The sequence below is a fragment of the Pelophylax lessonae genome (assembly GCF_965119305.1).
Source record: "Pelophylax lessonae genome assembly, chromosome: 8".
NCBI classification, from domain to species: Eukaryota; Metazoa; Chordata; class Amphibia; order Anura; family Ranidae; genus Pelophylax; species Pelophylax lessonae.
In genome coordinates, this window is record NC_138775.1 from 11,403,867 (window position 1) to 11,426,300 (window position 22,434).

At 48.5% G+C, this 22,434-nt stretch overlaps 1 protein-coding gene across 1 annotated transcript in view; it reads right to left on the reverse strand.

Moving 5' to 3' along the window:
- SEMA3B (semaphorin 3B) overlaps nucleotides 1-22,434 on the reverse strand; it is a 73,085-nt gene that overhangs the window by 25,118 nt on the left and 25,533 nt on the right. Inside the window, exons 2-7 of the mRNA XM_082266494.1 lie at nucleotides 20,635-20,762; nucleotides 14,256-14,410; nucleotides 11,628-11,690; nucleotides 6,550-6,669; nucleotides 5,102-5,195; nucleotides 2,981-3,100 (exon numbers count right to left, since the gene is read on the reverse strand). Coding sequence (XP_082122620.1) covers nucleotides 2,981-3,100; nucleotides 5,102-5,195; nucleotides 6,550-6,669; nucleotides 11,628-11,690; nucleotides 14,256-14,410; nucleotides 20,635-20,734 — 652 coding nt within the window. The 5' untranslated portion in view covers nucleotides 20,735-20,762. The remainder of the gene's footprint in view (nucleotides 1-2,980; nucleotides 3,101-5,101; nucleotides 5,196-6,549; nucleotides 6,670-11,627; nucleotides 11,691-14,255; nucleotides 14,411-20,634; nucleotides 20,763-22,434) is intronic.

Here is a 22,434-nt window from a genome sequence, read left to right on the forward strand (position 1 = left end):
CATTGTTGGTGTCAGTGGGAGGAATGGTGCCCCATTGTTGGTGTCAGTGGGAGGAATGGTGCCCCATTGTTGGTGTCAGTGGGAGAAATGGTGACCCATTGTTGATGACAGTGGGAGGAATGGTGCCCCATTGTTGGTGTCAGTGGGAGGAATGGTGCCCCATTGTTGGTGTCAGTGGGAGGAATGGTGCCCCATTGTTGGTGTCAGTGGGGGGAATAGTGCCCCATCATTGGTGTCAGTGGGAGGAATTGTACCCCATTGTTGGTGTCAGTGGGGGGAATAGTGCCCCATTGTTAGTGTCAGTGGGAGGAATGGTGCCCCATCATTGGTGTCAGTGGGAGGAATAGTGCCCCATTGTTGGTGTCAGTGGGAGGAATAGTGCCCCATTCCCCGCTCTCCATCCTGGCAGCATCCCCCCGGCGAAAGGTGAGAGGGGTTAACCCAGCAGCACTGCGGGCGGGGGTGGGGGGGATGAGGAGGGGCCCAGGGGAAGCAGGACAGGGACAGAAAGGTGGAGGGGGGGGTGGCATGTAGAGTAATCGATTACCACCATTTCTCTCCCGCAGCTGCTGAATGTCTGCAGGAGGGAGAGGAGGAGAAACGCGGATTCAGCGGCTGCATGGAGGGATCGGTTCCTCTACATGATGCTGCCTCTTCTATCTAGGTGTACGGGGGGAGGGCGGGGGCCGTGGGCCCCCTGGAGCATGGGGCCGGGTAGCAATCACGACCCCTGTACGTACGCCCCTGGCCAGGTACGATCTTTATTGCATACTTACAGAGATGCAGTTTGAACCAATACAAGTATGTATTTCTCATACCTGAGTGACCGCTGGGGAATTTGACAATCACTGTAGTAGTTGGAGCTACTACAGTGATAGCCGCAATCTGGGTCCTGCTTGGGTTCTATGCATACATACTGTATCTCCATATACCCAAGGAGCCATTGGGGAAGCGAACGTTCACTGTAGTAGTTGACGCTACTACAGTGATAGCAGCGATTCTTTGGGTCCTATACAAGCAGCTTTGCCTCTGCACTCTGACCATGGAACAGGGGGGCATTCACTTCATTCATAGAGTATGTAGTGTTTTGAATACAAGGAGCTCTCTGATTGGACTAGGTGGAGAGGATACGGAGATATATTCACTTACACCATGTCAAGCAGGACCAATGTACTTATGCAATAAAGATCATTCCTGCAAAAAAGTATAACTAAAGGCAAAACTTTGTATAAAGTGGTTGGGGGAGGGGTTAGAACCTCTGTCAGGTTTCTATCACTGTCTGTGTCCCTGATAGAGAGATTTGCTTCAGTTGTCCGGATTGCCATGTGGGTAAATACAAGATTTAGGTCCCTTTCACACCATGCTAAAAAGCACCTTTCCAGCATGACAAAAGTGCATCAAAACTTTTCACTTTATGTAACTTTTCACATCTCTGCGCTGTGTTTGCAGGGTGCATTTATCAGTGCATTTTTGGGGGTCACATGACAAATTAAAAAAAAAAAAAATGCTGGTTGTTAAGGATCCGGCACCTGCTGGCATTCATAACAAGCCAGTGAATAGCTGAGCCGACACCCGTTGGCATCCTTTACAACCAGTGAATAGCAGAGGCGGCACTCGCCAGCGTCCATAATGACCAGTGAAAAAGCTGGTTGTTAAGGAGCTGGCACCTGCTAGCATCCTTACCAAGGAGCCAATTACTGTTTTTTAAGGACACTGGCCGGTGCCCGCTTCGCTTCACTGGTTGTTTAGGATGATGGCTAGTGCCGGATTCGCAATTCACTGGTTGTTAAGGTGCTGGCACCTGCCCGCATCCTTAAAAACCAGCCAATTACTGTTTTTTTGAGGACACTGGCCGGTGCCAGCTTCGCAATTCACTGGTTGTTAAGGACACTGGCCGGTGCCAGCTTCGCGATTCACTGGTTGTTAAGGATGCTGGCCGGTGCCGGCTTCGCAATTCACTGGTTGTTAAGGATGCTGGCCGGTGCCGGCTTTGCAATTCACTGGTTGTTAAGGATGCTGGCTGGTGCCGGCTTCACAATTCACTGGTTGTTAAGGATGCTGGCCAGTGCTGGCTTCGCAATTCACTGGTTGTTAAAGATGCTGGCCGGTGCCGGCTTCGCAATTCACTGGTTGTTAAGGATGCTGGCTGGTACCGACTTCGCAATTCACTGGTTGTTAAGGATGGTGCCAGCTTCGCAATTCACTGGTTGTTAAAGATGCTGGCCGGTGCCGGCTTCGCAATTCACTGGTTGTTAAAGATGCTGGCTGGTACCGGCTTCGCAATTCACTGGTTCGCAATTCACTGGTTGTTAAGGATGGTGCCAGCTTCGCAAATCACTGGTTGTTAAGGATGCTGGCTGGTACCGGCTTCGCAATTCACTGGTTCGCAATTCACTGGTTGTTAAGGATGGTGCCAGCTTCGCAAATCACTGGTTGTTAAGGATGCTGGTTGGTGCTGGCTTCGCAATTCACTGGTTGTTAAGGATGCTGGCTGGTACCGGCTTCGCAATTCACTGGCTGTTAAGGATGGTGCCAGCTTCGCAATTTACTGGTTGTTAAGGATGCTGGCCGGTGCCGGCTTCGCAATTCACTGGTTGTTAGGATGCTGGCATCTGCTGGTGTCCTTAACAACCAGATAATTACTGCATATGCGCTGTGTTAAATTTTAACATAACACATGTTTTTGTTTCAAATTGCACAGCACATTTTAAAGCCCAACAGTGTGAAACTAGCCTTAGAGGTGCCACCAGAGCAGTGGAAATATTCCAATGGAATGACCTCTTCCATGGACATCTAATGGGGATTTCCTGAATGTTGAAAATTCCTGTTGAGTCTACAAGACAGGAAGTGAAGGAAAATCTCCCTAAAGGGGCACCTGACATAAAAATAATGACAGGGGTTTACCCAGGAACCCAGGTCTCAGTGATGCCTACATCACAAGAAAATATGCCAGCGGATGGCGCTGGCTCCAGGAACTCACCATTCAGCCAGCGGGAATCATGCTGCTCCGTGCGCAGGGGCGGGCGCCGTCCCAGGCTGCGGAAGATGGTGAAGTCTCGTCCCATGAGATCCGTGGCGACACCGGAGTACAATTCATCTCCTGGGAAGGAAAAAGTGTATATAATTACACAGCGTGCAGCTGGAGAAAAGTGTTGGGACATAATAGAGGGATTTACTAAGGAGAAGTGAAATGGGGAGGTAATGTTTCCCTCAGATGCACATCTCTGAGCAGGAGACGCTTCTATAGATTTTACAATTTCACATTCACATTTCATGTACATAAAAATTATTGTCAGCTCCATCTAGTGGCCATAATGACATATTTTCCTGATTCCGTTATTTTAGGAAAATGTACCACATATGGCCACTAGATGGAGCCGATGATTACAGGAAATACCCATATAAGACACCATACAGGGATGGCTGTGAGAATGCTGAGCAGTTTTTTTTTTAACCTTAATCCTAATCCTTAAAGTGATATTACAGCACTTTAAGCAGCTGATTTAATCATTTGCTTAGTATGCAGCTTCTTTATCCTTTAATCCTTTCCTATGTTCCAGTTTAAGCATTACTGCTGCCTCGGGTTTTCTGTTCCAGGGTGGCTCCTTTCTCTTGCAGCATCCTATGGAGCCACCGTTGTATGCAGGGACTAGAGTTGTATCTTCGTACACTGTGTGTATCAATAGAAACACACAGCCCCAAGCCACAGCCTTGGATGGCAAGGCACTCTCTTGCTCCCATCTCCAAGCTAACAGACTGGTTGTAGACTGCACTGTCCACTGTTAATTGAGATGGCAAGGTACTCCCCTGCTCCTCCCCCTCCCTTCTCCAAGCAAACAGACTGGCTTGTAGACTGCACTGTCCACTGTTACAAGGATGGCAAGGCACTCTCTTGCTTCTCCGCCTCCCTTCTCCGAGCTTACAGACTGGCTTGTAGACTGCACTGTCCGCCTGTAACAAGGATGGCAAGGAACTCCCTTGCTCCTCTCCCTCCTCTCAGCTAACAGACTAGCTGTAGGTTGCACTGTCAACTTATAACAAGGATGGCAAGGATCTCCCTTGTGCCTCCCCCTCCCTTCTCTAAGCTAACAAACTGGCTTGTAGACTGCACTGTCCACTTATATCAAGGATAGCAAGGTACTCCCTTGCCCCCCCCCCTTCTCTAAGCTAACAGACTGGCTTGTAGACTGCATTGTCCACTGTTAACTAGTATGGCAAGGCACTCTGTGCTCCCCCCCCCCTACAATCTCCAAGCTTACAGACTGGACTGTTATCTAGGATGGAAACGTACTCCCTTGACTGGTTGTAGACTGCGCTGTCAACTAGGATGGCTACGGATGGCAAGGCACTCCCCCTTCCCTGCTCTTCCCCCTCTCTCCATTAAGCTAACAGACTGGCTGTAGATTGCACTGTCCGCCTATAACAAGGATGGCAAGGTACTACCTTGCTCCTCCCCTCCCTTCTCCAAGCTAACAGACTGGCTTGTAGACTGCACTGTCCACTGTTAACTAGGATGGCAAGGCACTCCCCCTCCCATGCTCCTCCCCCTCAAATCTCCAAGCTAACAGACTGGTTGTAGACTGCACTGTCCACTTATAACAAGGATGACAAGGCACTCTGTGCCCCCCCCCTACAATCTCCAAGCTTACAGACTGGACTGTTATCTAGGATGGCAAGGCACTCTCTTGCTCCTCCATCCTCTAACCCAGGGGTCTTCAAACTACGGCCCTCCAGTTGTTCAGGTGAATGTCAGAGTTTTACAATGCCTCATGGGACTTGTCTTGTAGTTCTGCAACAGCTGGAGGGCCGTAGTTTAAGGATCCCTGCTAACTCATCAGACTGGTTGTAGACTGCACTGTCCACTGCTAACTAGGATGGCAAGGCACTCCCTTGCTCCTCCCCCTTTACTTCTCCAAGCTAACAGACTAGTTGTCGACTGCACTGTCCACTGTTAATTCTTTCCTGTGAAGACCAGAAGTTCAGGAAAGCAGCACTGATAAAGCAGGAGCCAGCAGCAGCGGAAGTTGTAAACTGTATATGCTGGGGTAGGAATTTGAACTGGGGGGGGGATGGGGGGATAGTGCAGGAAGTTTCTACTCACCAATTAGCACTGAAGCCGCTGCATGTTTAGGGTCATACGGACAGCGGCCTTTCCCATCCTCCAGCCTGGCTGTGTCCAGCTTGAACACCGTGTCCTGTAAAATAGACAACGCTGTACAGTTTTCTTCAGCAACACAAAAATATCCCACCGTGTCCAACAAAGGGCCCAGCACGCTGGGAATGCACATAGGGTGTGCTTTAGTGGCCTCTCAAGTGTACCTATCACCTGTCTTGTGGGGCCACTCTAGCACACCTTAACGTGCCGTGGTCAGTTCTCACATCCACAACAACACACAGCCTCACACAACGTCCTGGAACAACGCAGAACCTCACACAGAGTTTTGCAAACTGAGTTACTGGTGGCGTCCAAGGGTGGCACGCCGTACATCACACAGAGTCTTTGCAAACTAAGTTACCGGTGGCGTCCAAGGGTGGCACGCCGTACGTCACACAGAGTTTTGCAAACTAAGTTACTGGCGGCCTCCAAGGGTGGCATGCCCTACGTCACACAGAGTTTTCACAAACTAAGTTACTGGCGGCCTCCAAGGGTGGCACCCCGTACGTCACACAGAGTTTTGCAAACTGAGTTACTGGCGGCGTCCAAGGGTGGCACCCCGTACGTCACACAGAGTTTTGCAAACTGAGTTACTGGTGGCGTCCAAGGGTGGCACCCCATACGTCACACAGAGTTTTGCAAACGAAGTTACTGGGGGAGTCCAAGGGTGGCACGCCGTACGTCACACAGAGTTTTGCAAACTAAGTTACTGGCGGCGTCCAAGGGTGGCACCCCGTACGTCACAGAGTTTTGCTAACTAAGTTACTGTCGGCGTCCAAGGTTGGCACGCCGTACGTCACACAGAGTTTTGCAAACGAAGTTACTGGCGGCATCCAAGGGTGGCACGCCGTACGTCACACAGAGTTTTGCAAACTAAGTTACTGGGGGCGTCCAAGGGTGGCACGCCGTACATCACACAGAGTTTTGCAAACTAAGTTACTGGCGGCATCCAAGGGTGGCACCCTGTACGTCACACAGAGTTTTGCAAACTGAGTTACTGGCGGCGTCCAAGGGGGGCACCCCGTACGTCACACAGAGTTTTGCAAACTAAGTTACTGGCGGCGTCCAGGAGTGGCACCCCGTACGTCACACAGAGTTTTGCAAACTGAGTTACTGGCGGCGTCCAAGGGTGGCACCCGTACGTCTCACACAGAGTTTTGCAAACTAAGTTACTGGCGGCGTCCAAGGGTGGCACCCCGTACGTCACAAAGAGTTTTGCAAACTGAGTTACTGGTGGCGTTCAAGGGTGGCACCCCGTACGTCACACAGAGTTTTGCAAAGTTTGCAGTACGTCACACCATTTCCAGCCACAACACACAATATCACCCAAACAAAGCAGTACGCCAACACTATTGTTGGTAAGAATGTAGAGTATCCCCCCCCCCCCTTCTTACATCTGTGCGTTGTCCCACGTGAAGGTAGCCGCAGGTGGGGTGGAAGGCTCCAGTGCCGCAGGTGTACAGGTGAGTGCGATTGTACAGCTGAAGGATCTTCACATAATTCATACATTCTACCTGCAGGGGGGGAAAATATTTGTATGAGCAGCAATGTCATAACTTGCACAATTTATCTGTTTGTTCCCGGCAGGTCCCACGCACGTCCCCTCCCCCACTTCATTCTCCATCCATCCCTTCATCACAGCAGACAACTGAGGGGGGGGGGACTGACAGCTCCTGGCCTGCTGGAATTTACTTAGCAAGACTCCCGGGATCCAAACTGAAATCTCCGCTCAGCAGATTAATAATTCCAATCTCAGCAAAACAAAAAAAACAAATACAGCCCAACCAGTGACACCCTATAATACAGCCCCACCAGTGACACTGAGGGAGCTGTCATGTTCCCTTGGCGTCTTTTCCGGGTTCAGCGGCTCTGGTGCTGTGAGTAGCCGGAGCCGCGATGACGTCACTACTGCGCATGCGCGCGGAACGGAGCTCTGAAGGTCCGCCGGACTTTCAGAGCGCATGCGCCGTTGGTGTCAGTGGCTGCATGCAGGGTGAATATCTCCTAAACCGTGCAGGTTTATAGGTCTTATTATAAGCTTACCTGTAGGTAAAAGTTATAAAGCGGATATACTACAGCTTTAAAGAGGAAGTTAGCCTGTAGAAAAAAAAACCTGTAAGGCAAAGCCATAATGTGCTAGTTTGCATCGCATACTAGCTCATTATGAAATACTTACCTTAGAACGAAGCCCCCGCAGTGCCACCCACACAGCGACAGGATGGCCGGCATGTTCAGCCGTCCTGCTTCCTGGTTCGCATCCTCCAGCCATCTGATTGGCCGGAGGCACGATTACATCACTCCCGCGCATGTGCGCGGGAGCCGCCGTTCACGGCACAGGGCTCTGAAGGAACGGCATGGGTGGCCATTCCTTCAGAGCGCATGCGCTGATGATGTCATCGGCTGCTTAAAAAGTAAATATCTCCTAAACAGTGCAAGTTTAGGAGATATTTATAGCACCTATAGGTAAGCCTTATTATACGCTTACCTATAGGTAAATGTCAACAAAGTGGGTTTACAACCACTTTAAGCACCCAGCCAGCTCTAGTACCGCCCCGTACACTGTAGGTGGCTCCGCCTCTCTTACTTGCAGAGAGATTATCCTGTAAGAGCGTTGGCATCCTCACTGCACCCGAGGCATCTGCACCTCCCTTGTCCCTCAGGAGATCAGATCTGTGGTTGTCGTTTGAAGATGAGCTGTCAGTTGTAAACACAGAAGCCGGACCTCTGTGTTTACAAGAAGGGATAGTGGTGAGCAGAAGGTCTGAGCCAGAGGTGGTGAAATTGAGTTCCACCAAGTTCCAGCTGAAAAAAATCCCTGGGGGCACGGATAATGGAACCCCCCCCTAAGCTAGTAGCAGCAGTGCAGAATTTTTTTTTCTTTTTTCTGCACTGACTGTCTTTGGAATTGCCCGGTCCCCTGTTCAAGTCCAATCCAAAACCGGAGACAGACTTGGTCCGGGGACTGTCCCTCGAAACCGGGGACGTCTGGTCACCCTAGCTTACTGGGGCAATTCTTTAATGTTTTGCCAACTTTAACCACTTAGAGACCAGGCTTTTTCTGCCACTTTTTGTTTACAAGTTTAAATCAATATTCTTTTTGCTAGAAAATTATTTAGATCCCCCCAATTTTTTTTTAGCAGAGTGTGTGTGTGTGTGGGGGGGGGCATACATTCAGAACTAATACCGATTCACATCTAAGAATCGGTAAGCTGCAATATAATGAATGTTCACTTCTGGGATTATTATCACTTAAAAATTTATTTGTAAAAAGCATTGATCTGATTGGTCATTGGTCTGAGACCACCTGCAGTGTCCTGGTCATTGTACCCTCGGTTCTGGCTGTGTCCTGAGGGGGGGGGGGGTGGTGTATGGGTGATGATGACGCGGTACGGCTCTATAGATATGGAGGAGTCCCATAGAGGCAATGCAGGGGAGGAATGTATATATGTATGTGATAACGCCAGATTCACCGAATTCCTGCTTAGTCCCCCCCCCCCCCTCCTCCACACCTTCATTGTATACCTTCTTATCTGCCCACTGCTGGAGAAATCCTACTTAACACTCACACAGGAGTATATGTCAGAGCTATATACATGTATAATAATATTAATACAGTAGCGTGTGACTGTGGGGGGGGGGGGGGGGACATTAGAGTGTAAGCTCCTTTGGTACAGAGACGGATGTGACTGGCTTAGTAATCTCTGTACAGCACTGCGGTATATGTCAGAGCTATATAAATGTATAATAATAATAAAATAATGTGTGACTGTGGGGGGTGGGGGGGATTTTGTTGTAAATCTGAACACCGGGGGACTGTCGGGGGGTCACCTTGGCGCCTCTCCTTCATTCCATCGCCCGCGCCTTTATTTAACTGCCACTGATTTCCTCCTACTTGAAAATGACCTTTGACCTGGGATCCTGGGAGTCAGCTCTCTGAAAGTAAACACGGACTCAAAGCATGCTGGGAGCCTCGGGGGCAGCGATGGGTGCGTTAGTCTCCCCTGGCACAGCGCTGGGGGGTGACGTGTGACCTGCACTGGCATCAGATAATAAATATTGTCATCAATAAATCTATTTACAATAATATTTGTCATACAGGGCGGAGTGTCCGTCACACCCCGGGGAATGGGGACCAATCATTACAATTTAATCATTTGGGCAGCAGAAGCAAATCACCTGTTTTTATTTTGCCTAGACAAAGGTCACACGATCTCTGCCACCAGGAGCATTGTGGGTATTTAATGTCATTAAAGCGGTAGTATCCCGCTTTTTGACACTTTGACCTACAGGTAAGCCTATAATAAGGCTTACCTGTAGGTACAAATAATATCTCCTAAACCGGCATGGTTTAGGAGATATTTACAGTGCATGCAGCCGCTCGCGCGAGCGGCGCATGCGCTCTGAAGGTCCGGGGGGGACCTTCAATTAGTTTGCCGGAGTTTGCCGGAAAAATCACTTCCGCGCGCATGCGCGGGAGTGACGTCATCGCGGCTCCGGCCAATCATCGCGCCGGAGCCGTCTCTTCCGGCCAATCAGCGCGCCGGAGCCGCCGAACCCGGAAGAGACGACGAGGGACCATGGCAGCGCCCGCAGCGATGTCCGGGGGTCCGTGTCGGGGCTTCGTTTTAAGGTAAGTTACACATAATGGGCTAGTATGCGATGCATACTAGCTCATTATGCCTTTGTCTTGCAGGTTTTTTTTTTTTTTTTTTTTTTTTTAATTGAGTTTACAACCGCTTTAAAGGCTGCAGCTAATCTAGTGTTTGCAATCAGACAGAACCTGTCTGGAAGACTTGGGAAAGGAGGAGAAGTGCCAGGACAAGGTCATCCAGCGCCCGGGGCAAATATGCCAAACTGCACCCCCTCCTTACCTTCGGGTCAAAGGCGTAGATAAGGGGGGGGTTCGGGGGGGTCCAAATCCCCCCCGAGCATCGGTCAATTTCACAGCAGCTAGTCTAGTGTAGCCTATCAGCTGCGGGAGCTGCACTGCTACTGGGAAGACCACCCGTCTCATCCACGAGGCTGATAGGCAGGGCCCGGCTGGCATTGAAGCCATGTTTACTATTTGCTTCACTAACAGATGTGCCTGCTGGGGGCGCTGTATATACTGTGTATATATATATATATACAGGGCTTTTTTTCTCAGACAATACTTGCAGGAACTCCCCTTTCTGAGTCACCCCTTGTCTCCGCCCCCTACCCACCTCCTGCACCATTCCTTGGTTCCACCCCCTACCCACCTCCTGCACCATTCCTTGGTTCCACCCCCTACCCACCTCCCAAGTACTGCTCCTTTTGGAGAATACAGAACCATGGAACATTGTGGTACTAAGTAATATGTATGGAGTTTGTTAATAATGACAAGAAAAACAATAAACTAGATCACATGCAGCCAGCAACAATAGACCCCCTCAGCAACAATGAACCACTCAGAACTAAATACCCCCCCCAGCAACAAAAGATCCCCAGCAGCAATAATAGATCTACTTGCAGCCAGCACCAATAGACCCCCTCAGCAACAATGAACCACTCGGAACTAAATACCCCCCCCAGCAACAAAAGATCCCCAGCAGCAATAATAGATCTACCTGCAGCCAACACCAATAGACCCCCTCAGCAACAATGAACCACTCAGAACTAATAACCCAACCCCCCAAACCACAAAAGATCCCCAGCAGCAATAATAGATCTACCTGCAGCCAGCACCAATAGACTTCCCAGCAGCCACCAAAAATAAACCCTCCCCCAGCAACAATGTATCACTCGCAACAAAATACCCCCTCCCCTAGCAACAACTGACCCCCAGCAACATAGGACCCACCCCTAGCAACAGTAGATCCCCCCCCAACAACAACAATAGACCTCCTGAGCAACAGTAGACACCCCTCCCCCACCCTGCAAAAGTAGATCTCCTCCAGCAACAATAAATCACCCAGCAGCTAGCATAAATAGACCTTGAACCCCCCCCCCTTGCCATTAAATACAGTCAGTGTTGGAGGTGCCGGAACTACGTTCCCCCACGTTCCCGCTGAAAAAAAGCCCTGTATATATACACATATATATATATATATATATATATATATATATATACACACCACAATTTGTCACAGCATGGCAGACGTGCTAATTATTGTTCTCTGGGTACTCAAGGCTGAACTCCCCACAGGAAAAAAAATTATCTACAGCCCTGCTTCGGGTTAGGGTCAGGGTGCCCCCATCCCTATAACCTATACCCATTGGTATACCAATAACCCATTGGGCTCCCAGGGCAGCTGCTCCTCCTGCCCACCCCTTTGTCCCGGCCCTGAGGAGGAGCATTAAAGAATTAACATTGATCTCTTTCTTTTGTATTGAACTTTGCATCGCTGAACCATCAGATTGATCTAGCAGCTAAGCCCGCCCTCTTTATACAAAAGCCCCGCCCACTACGCTGTAAGCAGTAAACGGTCCCCCATACGTCTTCTGTACTCACATTGATGTCTTTTCCTGCCCAGTTGCATTCTTCTCGCCATTCCACGAGCGCCGGCCAGTGAATCTGGTTGGGGAGAGAAGAGAAGAGATTACTATTTCTTATCTTGGTTAGCCACATATAAATATGATTTTATTGCACGTTCCTTATCTGCTTCTGTCCTGTAGATATTAAGACAGATCATTACAGGAACTGACATCTTTCAAAAAGAGTGTTTTTTTTTTTTTTTTTTTACCATACCCCACATGGTCAATGCAAGAAACACGCACCCCGGCATCCCTTTAGACATGCATTGTCTGTGTAACTCCCAGTGCAGTATACCGCAGGACATTGCTGGGGGTGCCATAAAACTGGATGAAGGGTAAAAAGAAATATCTGAATGTAACTGCCAGAGGTGAGTTTTCTTTTTCAATTTAATTCCTGTGTGGTCACCAGGACAGCAAATGAGGGAAAATCTTTCCCACTGGGGTCACCGGCAGCGATACAAGTCTCCGCCCCTTTCTCAACCCATCCAAAATCAGCAATACAAGTCCCCACCCCTTTTTCAACCCATCCAAAATCAGCGATACAAGTCCCCACCCCTTTCTCAACCCATCCAAAATCATCAATACAAGTCCCCGCCCCTTTCTCAACCCATCCAAAATCAGCGATACAAGTCCCCACCCCTTTCTCAACCCATCCAAAATCAGCAATACAAGTCCCCACCCATTTCTCAACCCATCCAAAATGAACTGTTTGTGCCGGGGCTTTGCTGCTTTTGCAGATATTCTGCGCCAGGCTGGCTCGGCTGCCCCGAATCGCCTCCACATACGAATCGCAATAGAGGAAGCTGATCTGTGGGGCAGACGGAAAGAGGAAACAGGAAAGGAAGAGGGACAGGGGGACATTGTTTCAAATCAGGGACAGTCCCTCTGAATCAGGGACAGTTGGGAGCTATGCATCTACCCTTGGCTCAGGCAGGAGGGTGTGCTAAGGTGTGAAAGCCCCTCCTCCCCTCCCGGGATGTATGACATCATTTTGGCCTAGGCCAGAAACCAGGAAGTAACTAAAGAAATGTAAAAAAAAAAAAAAAGAGAGAAGAAAGACAGATACTTAATGGACACTGAGAATATGGTTTGGATAACTTCAAATGGGAGAGTAATATTTATCAACAATATCTCTCAAGAAATATGAAGATTTAATCCCACTTTACATTGTGAGACCTATAGCCTGTTGCCATGAAGTCTGTGATACCTAAATAATCATAGCAATACATAGATGTGTATTCCATGTACTTCAATGTAGGAGACAGACAGACTGTCATTGGCAGTCTTGTCCTATTGTCTATCTATTGAGGTGTTATGTGGATTGTGTTAAGTCTGCCTGTCCCATTGTTAAAGTGGAGTCCCACCCTAAATTTATACTTACCTCCATCTTCTCGCTCCGGGTCACCTGAAAAACAAATGGATAATCGCAATTTTTTTTTTTTTTTTACTTACCTCGTTTAGAAGATAATATACTTACCTTACTTCCTCTTCCTCCCCTCGGCGGCCACAGCGATTCGTCACTTCCTGGCATGCAATGATTCCTGGGAGCTGAACGTCACCGCTCCCAGGAATCAATGCGCCTGCACCGGCCCCGACGTCAGTTCCGGTGCAGGCGCCATCATACCTTGCAAAACAGCTTCTGGGCATGCCCAGAAGCTGTGCAGGGATGACGCTGCAGCCCCGGAAGTGACGGCGGGGCCGGCGCAGTGCATCGTGGGACCGGAGAAGACGGAAGAGGACACAGAAGAGGATCGCGCTGGCTTCAAGCTGCCCACACCTGAGATGGCAGCGCTGGAGAATACATTTTCAAGGTAAGTATTTCGTCTTGCAGGTAAGTGCAACCCGGGACAGATCAGAGGCTATCCATTGTGGAATGCACTAGCCCTGACTGTTCCGGGGGTATTTTTATTTAAAAAAAAGTTCACTGGGTGGAACTCCGCTTTAAATGCTAATGACCTCACATTGTTCTGTCCAGATGGCTAGATAATTAGTTCAGGTTAATGCTATTCCTGTATACAATTTCATCTGCATATGATAATGTAATCAGGCAGAGGGGAGGGATTGTGTACACTGTATGGGAGTGACTGAGTGTAAAACTCTGTTTTTATTGGATTGTGAATTTCATGTCCTGTTCCCCACAAGGTCCACCTGGGCAGTAACCTTGTGGGGGAAAACTGTATAAAAGAGCAGCTGTACCATTAAACCTTGAGTTCTACTTCACCCTCAATCTAGAGTCCTGTCTCCTATTGGGGGAATCTGCTACAAGGGATTGCTATGCTCTTCATACTCTCTTGAATAATCACTAGGCTCTTGTAAGAGCTTGTTCCTGTTCCTGCTGCACTCTCTAGGGAAAGAGAGGTTCACCCACTGGAACCTTGAGCCTTGTTGTAGGTCCAGGGTGGGTAGGAGACAGCGAGACCCCAATCAAGCTGTGGCGGTTCGTGGGGTCTGCGGTGGTTATGGTGTCTGGTGGAGTGCTTGGAGCCCTCGGGAAGCACTAGGAGCCGGAGGTACCCAGTCGGGGTGCCAGTTGATACGTTACAAAGACGGTCACTCCATTCAATCATAGCCCGAAGTGACAATTCTAGAAGGAAGTGGTGCTTACCATGTGCTCGTTCCTGGTGATGTCATCCAGACTTAGCGACAACAGATAATTCTTCCCGCCCACAAAGAGGCGGCCACGTTCCTCGTCTAGTAAGAGGGCGTCGTAGCAGCAGGAGCGGTTGTTGGTGTAGGTGCGCAGGCCGTGGAGGGACAAATCTGGTGGAGGAGAGAGGAAAGGAAACAATGAGATGAAAAGGTTACATTGTGGGAAGGTTGGAGGATGTGTGGCTGACTTAACAGATGGTAAATAGCCAATGATATTTCAGAATCAGATCCTTAAACTATCTGAGGAAAGCTTACTATACACATCACCGATTATACACATCAGCGATTATACTCAGCACCGATTATACCCCATCACCGATTATAACCCAATAACCGATTATACACATCACCGATTATACCCCATCACCGCTTATACCCCATCACCGATTATACACATCACTGATTATGCACCATCACCGATTATATACCATCACCGATTATACTCCATCACCAATTATACCCCATCACAGATTATACCCATCACAGATTATACCCATCACAGATTTTACACCATCACATATTATAGACCATCAACGATTATACCCATCACCGATTATACACCATCACCGATTATACCCCATCACCGATTATAACCCATCAGCAATTATACCCCATCACCGATTATACACCATCACCGATTATACACCATCACCAACAATACACCATCACCGAGTATACAACAACATCGATTATGCACCATCACCGATTATACCCCATCACCGATTATACCCCATCACCGATTATAACCTATCACCGATTATACCCATCACCAATTATACACCATCACAGATTATACCCCATCACCGATTATACACCATCACCGATTATACACCATCACCGATTATACTCCATCATCGATTATGCACCATCACCAATTATACCCCATCACCGACAATACACCATCACCGAGTATACACCAACATCGATTATGCACCATCACCGATTATACCCCATCACCGATTATACCCATCACCGATTATGCACCATCACCGATTATGCACCATCACCGATTATACCCCATCACCGATTATACCCCATCACCGATTATGCACCATCACTGATTATACACCATCACCGATTATGCACCATCACCGATTATACACCATCACCGATTATACCCCATCACCGATTATACACCATCACATGTACACAGATCATCAGATGGCTGCTGTCCAGGGCTTTTTTTCTCAGAGAATAGGTGCAGGTACTCCCCCCTTCAGAGTCACCCCTCGTCTCCGCCCCCTACCCCACTTCTGAGGACCGTCCCTTGGTTGCACCCACCTCCCAGTACCGCCCCTTTTTAGAGAATACAGAACCAAGTATAATATTGTGGTGCCAAGTTTTTTGTATGGGAATTTGTTATGGATAGCAAGAAAAGCTGTTAAACACAGTATCTCACAAAAGTAAGTACACCCCTCACATTTTTGTAACTATTTTATTCTATCTTTTCATGTGACAACACGGAAGAAATGACACTTTGCTACAATGTAAAGTAGTGAGTGTACAGCTTGTATAACAGTGTAAATTTGCTGTCCCCTCAAAATAACTCAACACACAGCCATTAATGTCTATTGCCTCTCGGGGGATCAGGATGGAATTTTTGCCCCTGCTGTAGCAAATTAGATCATGCTTTGCTGGGGGCTTCCTCTGGAGCAACTGCAGGTATGGGATTGTATGGTTGTTTTTTTTTTTTGTTTTCTTTTATTGGTTGAACTGGATGGACTTGTATAATTTTTCAACCTGAGTAACTATGTAAGGAACACTGCTGGAGGCAATTTACAGCACACAATAATTTTGGTGGCATAATTATTAATTTGGAATGTATGTTCCTTGCTAAAGAACATTGTTTTTTATCAAGTTGTTATGAGTAAAGTTCCACTTTAACCACTGGCCGACCGCCGCAAGTACATTTACTGCGGCAGTCAGCCCCTCCTGGGCAAAGCGACGTACCGGTGCGTTGCTCGCCCATGAGCCTCTAGGGGGCAAGCGCGCGCTGCCTGAGGCGTGCTCCCGCCCCCGCGCGAGTGACCGACCGCTCCGATGTCTGCCGGTCACTTGCGATCTCCCGCTGGAGAGGGAGAAAGGCAGGCGGCTGATGTAAACATAGTCGTCTGTCATTCTCCCTGGTGTAACTGCAGAGACTATACGGTTCTGCTATGTAGGATTGTATGTCTCTGTGGTTACATCACAAGCCACGCCCCTTTACAGTTAGAATCATGCCCCTAGGGACACACTTAACCCCTTGATCACTAATAAAGTTAACCCCTTCCTTGCCAGTGTCATTTTTACAGTAACAGTGCATATGTATAGCACTGATTACTGTAGTAATGTCACTGGTACCCCCAAAAGTGTCAAAAATGTTAGTCAGGGGTCCAATCTGTCCGCCGCAATGTCGCAGTCCCACAAAAAAAAAAGAAAATCGCAGATCGCCGCCATTACTAGTTAAAAAAAAACAATAAAAATGACATAAATCTTTCCCGTAGTTAGTAAACGCAATAACTTTTGCGCAAACCAATCAAAATACGCTTATTGCGATTTACCAAAAATAGGTAGCAGAAAACAAATTGGCCTAACATGTTAAAAAAATGTTGATTTTTACATTTTTTGGGGGGAATTTCATATAAAAAAATCTGAAAAATATTGTTATTTTTTTCAAAATTGACACTGTTTTTTTGTTTATAGTGCAAAAAATAAAAATCGCACAGGTGATCAAATACCACCAAAAGAAAGCTCTGTTTGTGGGAAAAAAAGGACATGAATTTCATTTGGGTACAGCGTCGCACGACCGCGCAATTGTCCGTTAAAGTCACGCAGTGCCGAATCGCAAAATATAGCCTGGTCAGGAATGGGGTAAAATCTTCCAGTCTTAAAGCAGTTAAAAATACGCTCATTGAGAATTTTTTTGTCAAAGACATGTAGCTAAATACATTTTGGCCTAAATATATGACAAAAATTGAATATATTGGATATTTTTTAACTGTCAAAGTAGAAAATGTCAATTTTTTCGCAACATTTTCGCTCTTTTTTTATTAATATCGCAAAAAATTAAAAGCGCAGAGGTGATCAAATACCTTTAAAAGAAAGCTCTGTTTGTGGGAAAAAAAGGACGTAAATTTTATTTGGTTACAGGGTTGCATGACCGCGCAATTGTCAGTTAAAGTTGTGCAGTGCCAAGTTGCAAAAAGTGGCCTGGACGTTAAGTAGGAAAATCCTCCGATGGTAAAGTGGTTAAAGAAGTGCAGTGCTGAATAGCAAAAAATGGCCTGGTCATGAAAGGGGTAAAACCTGGCGCTGAAGGCAACAGAAAGGCAATGATGCTGTCCAAAGTACCACCAGCCCTAGTGCAAGCCAATCAGATTTCAGTTCATTGGTAAAAAAAATAAATGTGTAATCCCTCCCTTCCAGATTGTAAACTCTAACGAGCAGCGCCCCCTAATTCCTCCTGTAGGGAATTGCATTGTAACTGTATTGTCTTCCCTCACATTGTAAAGGGTTGCGCAAACTGTTGGCGCTATATAAATCCTGTATAAAAATAATAATCGTTTAAATAGTTGCATTTTGCACACCCAGACTGCGCTCTGCGCTGCCATATTAAGTATTCTGATTGCCTGGCGGTGGCTCAGACACGGTGAAGAGCATCAGTCGCCTCCAAGACAAAGAATGTACGCTCCCTTTATGGGGCCCCTTAAAGGACCAGTACAGGGGACAATAATGGCGCTGGCACTTCACAGGCGCGGTCCTCGCTGTTTACCCAACCACTAGAGCCGTCACACTGATGGCCACTTAAGACGTTTTTTATTAAATATCCTGTGAGGGTCAAAGGTTAAGTGTGGGCAGTTTGCAGCATAGAGACTCTCTCTCTAGGGTGCCCGATTGTTCACGTCACACCGCCAGCTCAATATAAAGAATTACTATTACATGTTATACAACCCCGACCCTCCTTATACCCCTAAGAAACGGAGGGGAGTGAGCAGAATCCGTTATCAGTCCGATATCATGAATGTATCCATCATCAAAAAATCAGATGATCAATAAATCATCATCAATAAATCAGAGTGTAGCCAGTGAAAGAATGGATGTTGATGAAAAAGACGGAGCCTTTCTTTACCAAAACGGTTCCGCTGACCTCTGTCCAATAAGACGAAGGGCATAGCGCCGCCACCGCCGTCACCAACAGCAACCGAAAGACATTTAATTTCCCTTAAAGTGGTTGTAAACCCACTCTTAGGACTTTTACCTATAGGTAAGCTTTTAGCCGCTTCCGGACCGCCCGCCGCCGATATACACGGCCCTCCTGCGCGAACCAACGTCGGTCGCGCGCCTGCAGCTAGGGGGCGAGCGTGCGCCGCCGCCGGCACGCTCCTGCCCCCACTCGGCAGCGGGTACTCCAATGCACGGGGCAGGCGGCTCCGATTGCGCCTGACACCCGCGAGAGAGAAGGCAGCTTTTGCAAACACAGTTGACCGTTCTTCTCCCTGGAATGATCACAGAGCGCCTGTGATCCTTCTATATAGGATCACATGTCTCTATGGTCATTTCATAAGCCCCGCCCCCATAAAATTTGAAACTCCCATAGGTACACATTTAACCCCTTGATTACCCACTGTGTTAACCCCTTCCCTGCCTGTGTCATTATTACAGTAACAGTGCATATTTTTAGCACTGATTACTGTAGTAATGTCACTGGTCCCCCCAAAGGTGTAAAAAATGTCAGTTAGGGGTCCGATCTGTCCGCGGCAATGTCGCAGTCCCGCTAAAAAACGCAGATCTCCGCCATAACTAGTAAAAAATAAAAAACCTTTAAAATTACATAAATCTTTCCCATAGTTTGTAGAAGCGATAACTTTTGCGCAAATCAATCAAAATATACGCTTATTGTGATTTTTTTTACCAAAAATATGTAGCAGAAAACAAATTGGCCTAAAAAGTTAAAAAAGTTTGATTTTTAATTTTTTTTTTTTTTTGGGAATGTTATATATCAGAATGTGAAAAATATTGTTTTTTTTTTTCAGAATTGTCGCTCATTGTTTGTTTATAGTGCAAAAAATAAAAATCGCAGAGGTGATCAAATACCACCAAAAGAAAGATCTGTTTGTGGGGAAATTTTTTTTTTATTTAGGTACAGCATTGCACGACCGCGCAATTGTCAGTTAAAGTAACGCATTGCCGAATCGCAAAAAAATTTCTCCCATCATTGGTGTCAGTGGGAGGAATAGTGCCCCATTATTGGTGTCAGAAGGAGGAATAGTGCCTCATCATTGGTGTCAGTGGGAGGAATAGTGCCTCATCATTGGTGTCAGTGGGAAGAATAGTGCCCCATCATTGGTATCAGTGGGAGGAATAGTGCCCCATCATTGGTATCAGTGGGAGGAATAGTGTCCCATCTTTGGTGTCAGTGGGAGGAATAGTACCCCATCATTGGTGTCAGTGGGGGGGAATAGTGCCCCATCATTGGTGTCAGTGGGAGGAATAGTGCCCCATCATTGGTGTCAGTGGGGGGGAATAGTGCCCCATCATTGGTATCAGTGGGAGGAATAGTGTCCCATCTTTGGTGTCAGTGGGAGGAATAGTACCCCATCATTGGTGTCAGTGGGGGGGAATAGTGCCCCATCATTGGTGTCAGTGGGAGGAATAGTGCCCCATCATTGGTGTCAGTGGGGGGGAATAGTGCCCCATCATTGGTGTCAGTGGGAGGAATAGTGCCTCATCATTGGTGTCAGTGGGAGGAATAGTGCCCAATCATTAGTGTCAGTGGGGGGGAATAGTGTCCCATCGTTGGTATCAGTGGGAGGAATAGTGCCCCATCATTGGTGTCAGTGGGAGGAATAGTGCCCCATCATTGGTGTCAGTGGGGGGGAATAGTGCCCCATCATTGGTGTCAGTGGGAGGAATAGTGCCCCATCATTGGTGTCAGTGGGAGGAATAGTGTCCCATCGTTGGTATCAGTGGGAGGAATAGTGTCCCATTATTGGTGTCAGTGGGAGGAATAGTGCCCCATCATTGGTGTCAGTGGGAGGAATAGTACCCCATCATTGGTGTCAGTGGGAGGAATAGTGTCCCATCATTGGTGTCAGTGGGAGGAATAGTGCCCCATTGTGGGTGTCAGTGGCTGGAATAGGGCCTCAGGGGCCAGGTAAAGGCAAGCAAAGGGCCACAGTTTGGAAGCCACCGCTCTAAGGCCCCTTTTACCCAGGCGTTCCATTTGTTCCATCAGTTCAGTCACATTTTTTTTAAAGAAAAATGGGTTCTGTTTACATCAGTTTTTACATCCAATAAAACTACCTCTAATTATCTCACGGAGTATATAAACAGCTGACACGGATAACAAGACTCACCGTGATAGGACAGCTTCAGCCGAGGGGTGATGGCGGGATCCCCATTAATGCCACAGCACAGCACAATGCACAGAAGTAGGGGCCAGCTGAGGAATGGCATCTTATATGGCGCAAAAGGGTGAGACGGTCTGCGGAGAGAGAGAGACGGGAGGATAGATATTAAAGACAAACCAAAATGGCAAATAAACAATCAAACTTTGGGGCCTTTATAAGGATTTATGTATATTGATCAGCAAAAACAATCAGTTATCGTTCTCTATATTATTCTACGATATGACTTCTAATTTTCAGCTACAATCTATGAAGATTTCACAGGTGAAACTGTCATTCCATGAGAACTGCATGCAAATTTTTATTTCAGCCTTTTTAACTAACCAATCGAGGATCAGCATGCAGCAGCGTACTGCAAATTTTAATAGAAGCTTGTCTCTGATTGGTTATTAAGGCTTTTGTTCTGTACATCCCGGCTCTTTGCATCATAATAAAGAATTCATAACCATAATGTAGAAGAATATTTTGTAACCCTCATTTATAAACATAAACACATCACCGGAGCTTTTCAAAAGACGTTTATAATATCAGGATGGATATGCAAACTGTGGTCCTCCAGCTGTTGCAAAACTACAAGTCCCATCATTTCTCTGCCTCTGGGTGTCATGCTTGTGGCTGTCAGTCTTGCCTCCAGCCTCCCTCCACGGGCTCCTCCGGCTTCTGGCCTGCCTGCCCTTGCCTCCAGCCTCCCTCCACGGGTCCTTCAGCCTCTGCCCTGCCTGCCCCATGCCTCCAGCCTCCCTCCACCATCTCCTCCAGCCTCTGTCCTGCCTGCCCCGGCCTCCAGCCTCCCTCCAAGGGCTCCTCCGGCCTCTGGTCTGCCTTCCCCTGCCTCCAGCCTCCCTCCACGGGCTCCTTCGGCCTCTGTCCTGTCTGCCCCTGCCTCCCTCCACGGGGTCCTTCAGCCTCTGCCCTGCCTGCCCCATGCCTCTAGCCTCCCTCCACCATCTCCTCCGGCCTCTGGTCTGCCTGCCCCTGCCTCCAGTCTCCCTCCACAGGCTCCTCCATCCTCTGGCCTGCCTGCCCCTGCCTCCCTCCAAGGGCTCCTCCAGCCTCTGGCCTGCCTGCCCCTGCCTCCAGCCTCCCTCCACAGGCTCCTCCGGCCTCTGGCCTGCCTGCCCCTGCCTCCAGCCTCCCTCCATGGGCTCCTCCGGCCTCTGGCCTGCCTGCCCCTGCCTCCAGCCTCCCTCCACAGGCTCCTCCGGCCTCTGGCCTGCCTGCCCCTGCCTCCAGCCTCCCTCCACAGGCTCCTCTGGCCTGCCTGCCCCTGCCTCCAGCCTCCCTCCATGGACTCCTCCGGCCTCTGGCCTGCCTGCCCCTGCCTCCCTCCACAGGCTCCTCTGGCCTGCCCTGTTCCTTCAGACCCTGGCCTGCCCCTGCCTCCAGTCTCTTTTCACTGGGTCCTCCAGTTTCTGGCCTGCCCGGTCCCTTCAGACCCTGGCCTGCCCCTGCCTCCAGCCTCCCTTCACAGGGTCCTTCTGCCTCTGCCCTGCCTGCCCCATGTCTGCAGCCTCCCTCCACGGGCTCCTCCAGCCTCTGGCCTGCCCTGTTCCTTCAGACCCTGGCCTGCCCCTACCTCGGGCCACCGTTCCTTCAGCCTCCGCGCTTTTTCCTCTCTCTTTTCCCCTCTTTTTTTTTTTATTTTTCTCGGCCCCCAGCCCTGCCAAGCTGACCAACAACCCTTAAGCCCTCCGCCAGCGTCCCGCTCGACCTGTTCCCTCACACCACCCACCACCACTCATGGGACTT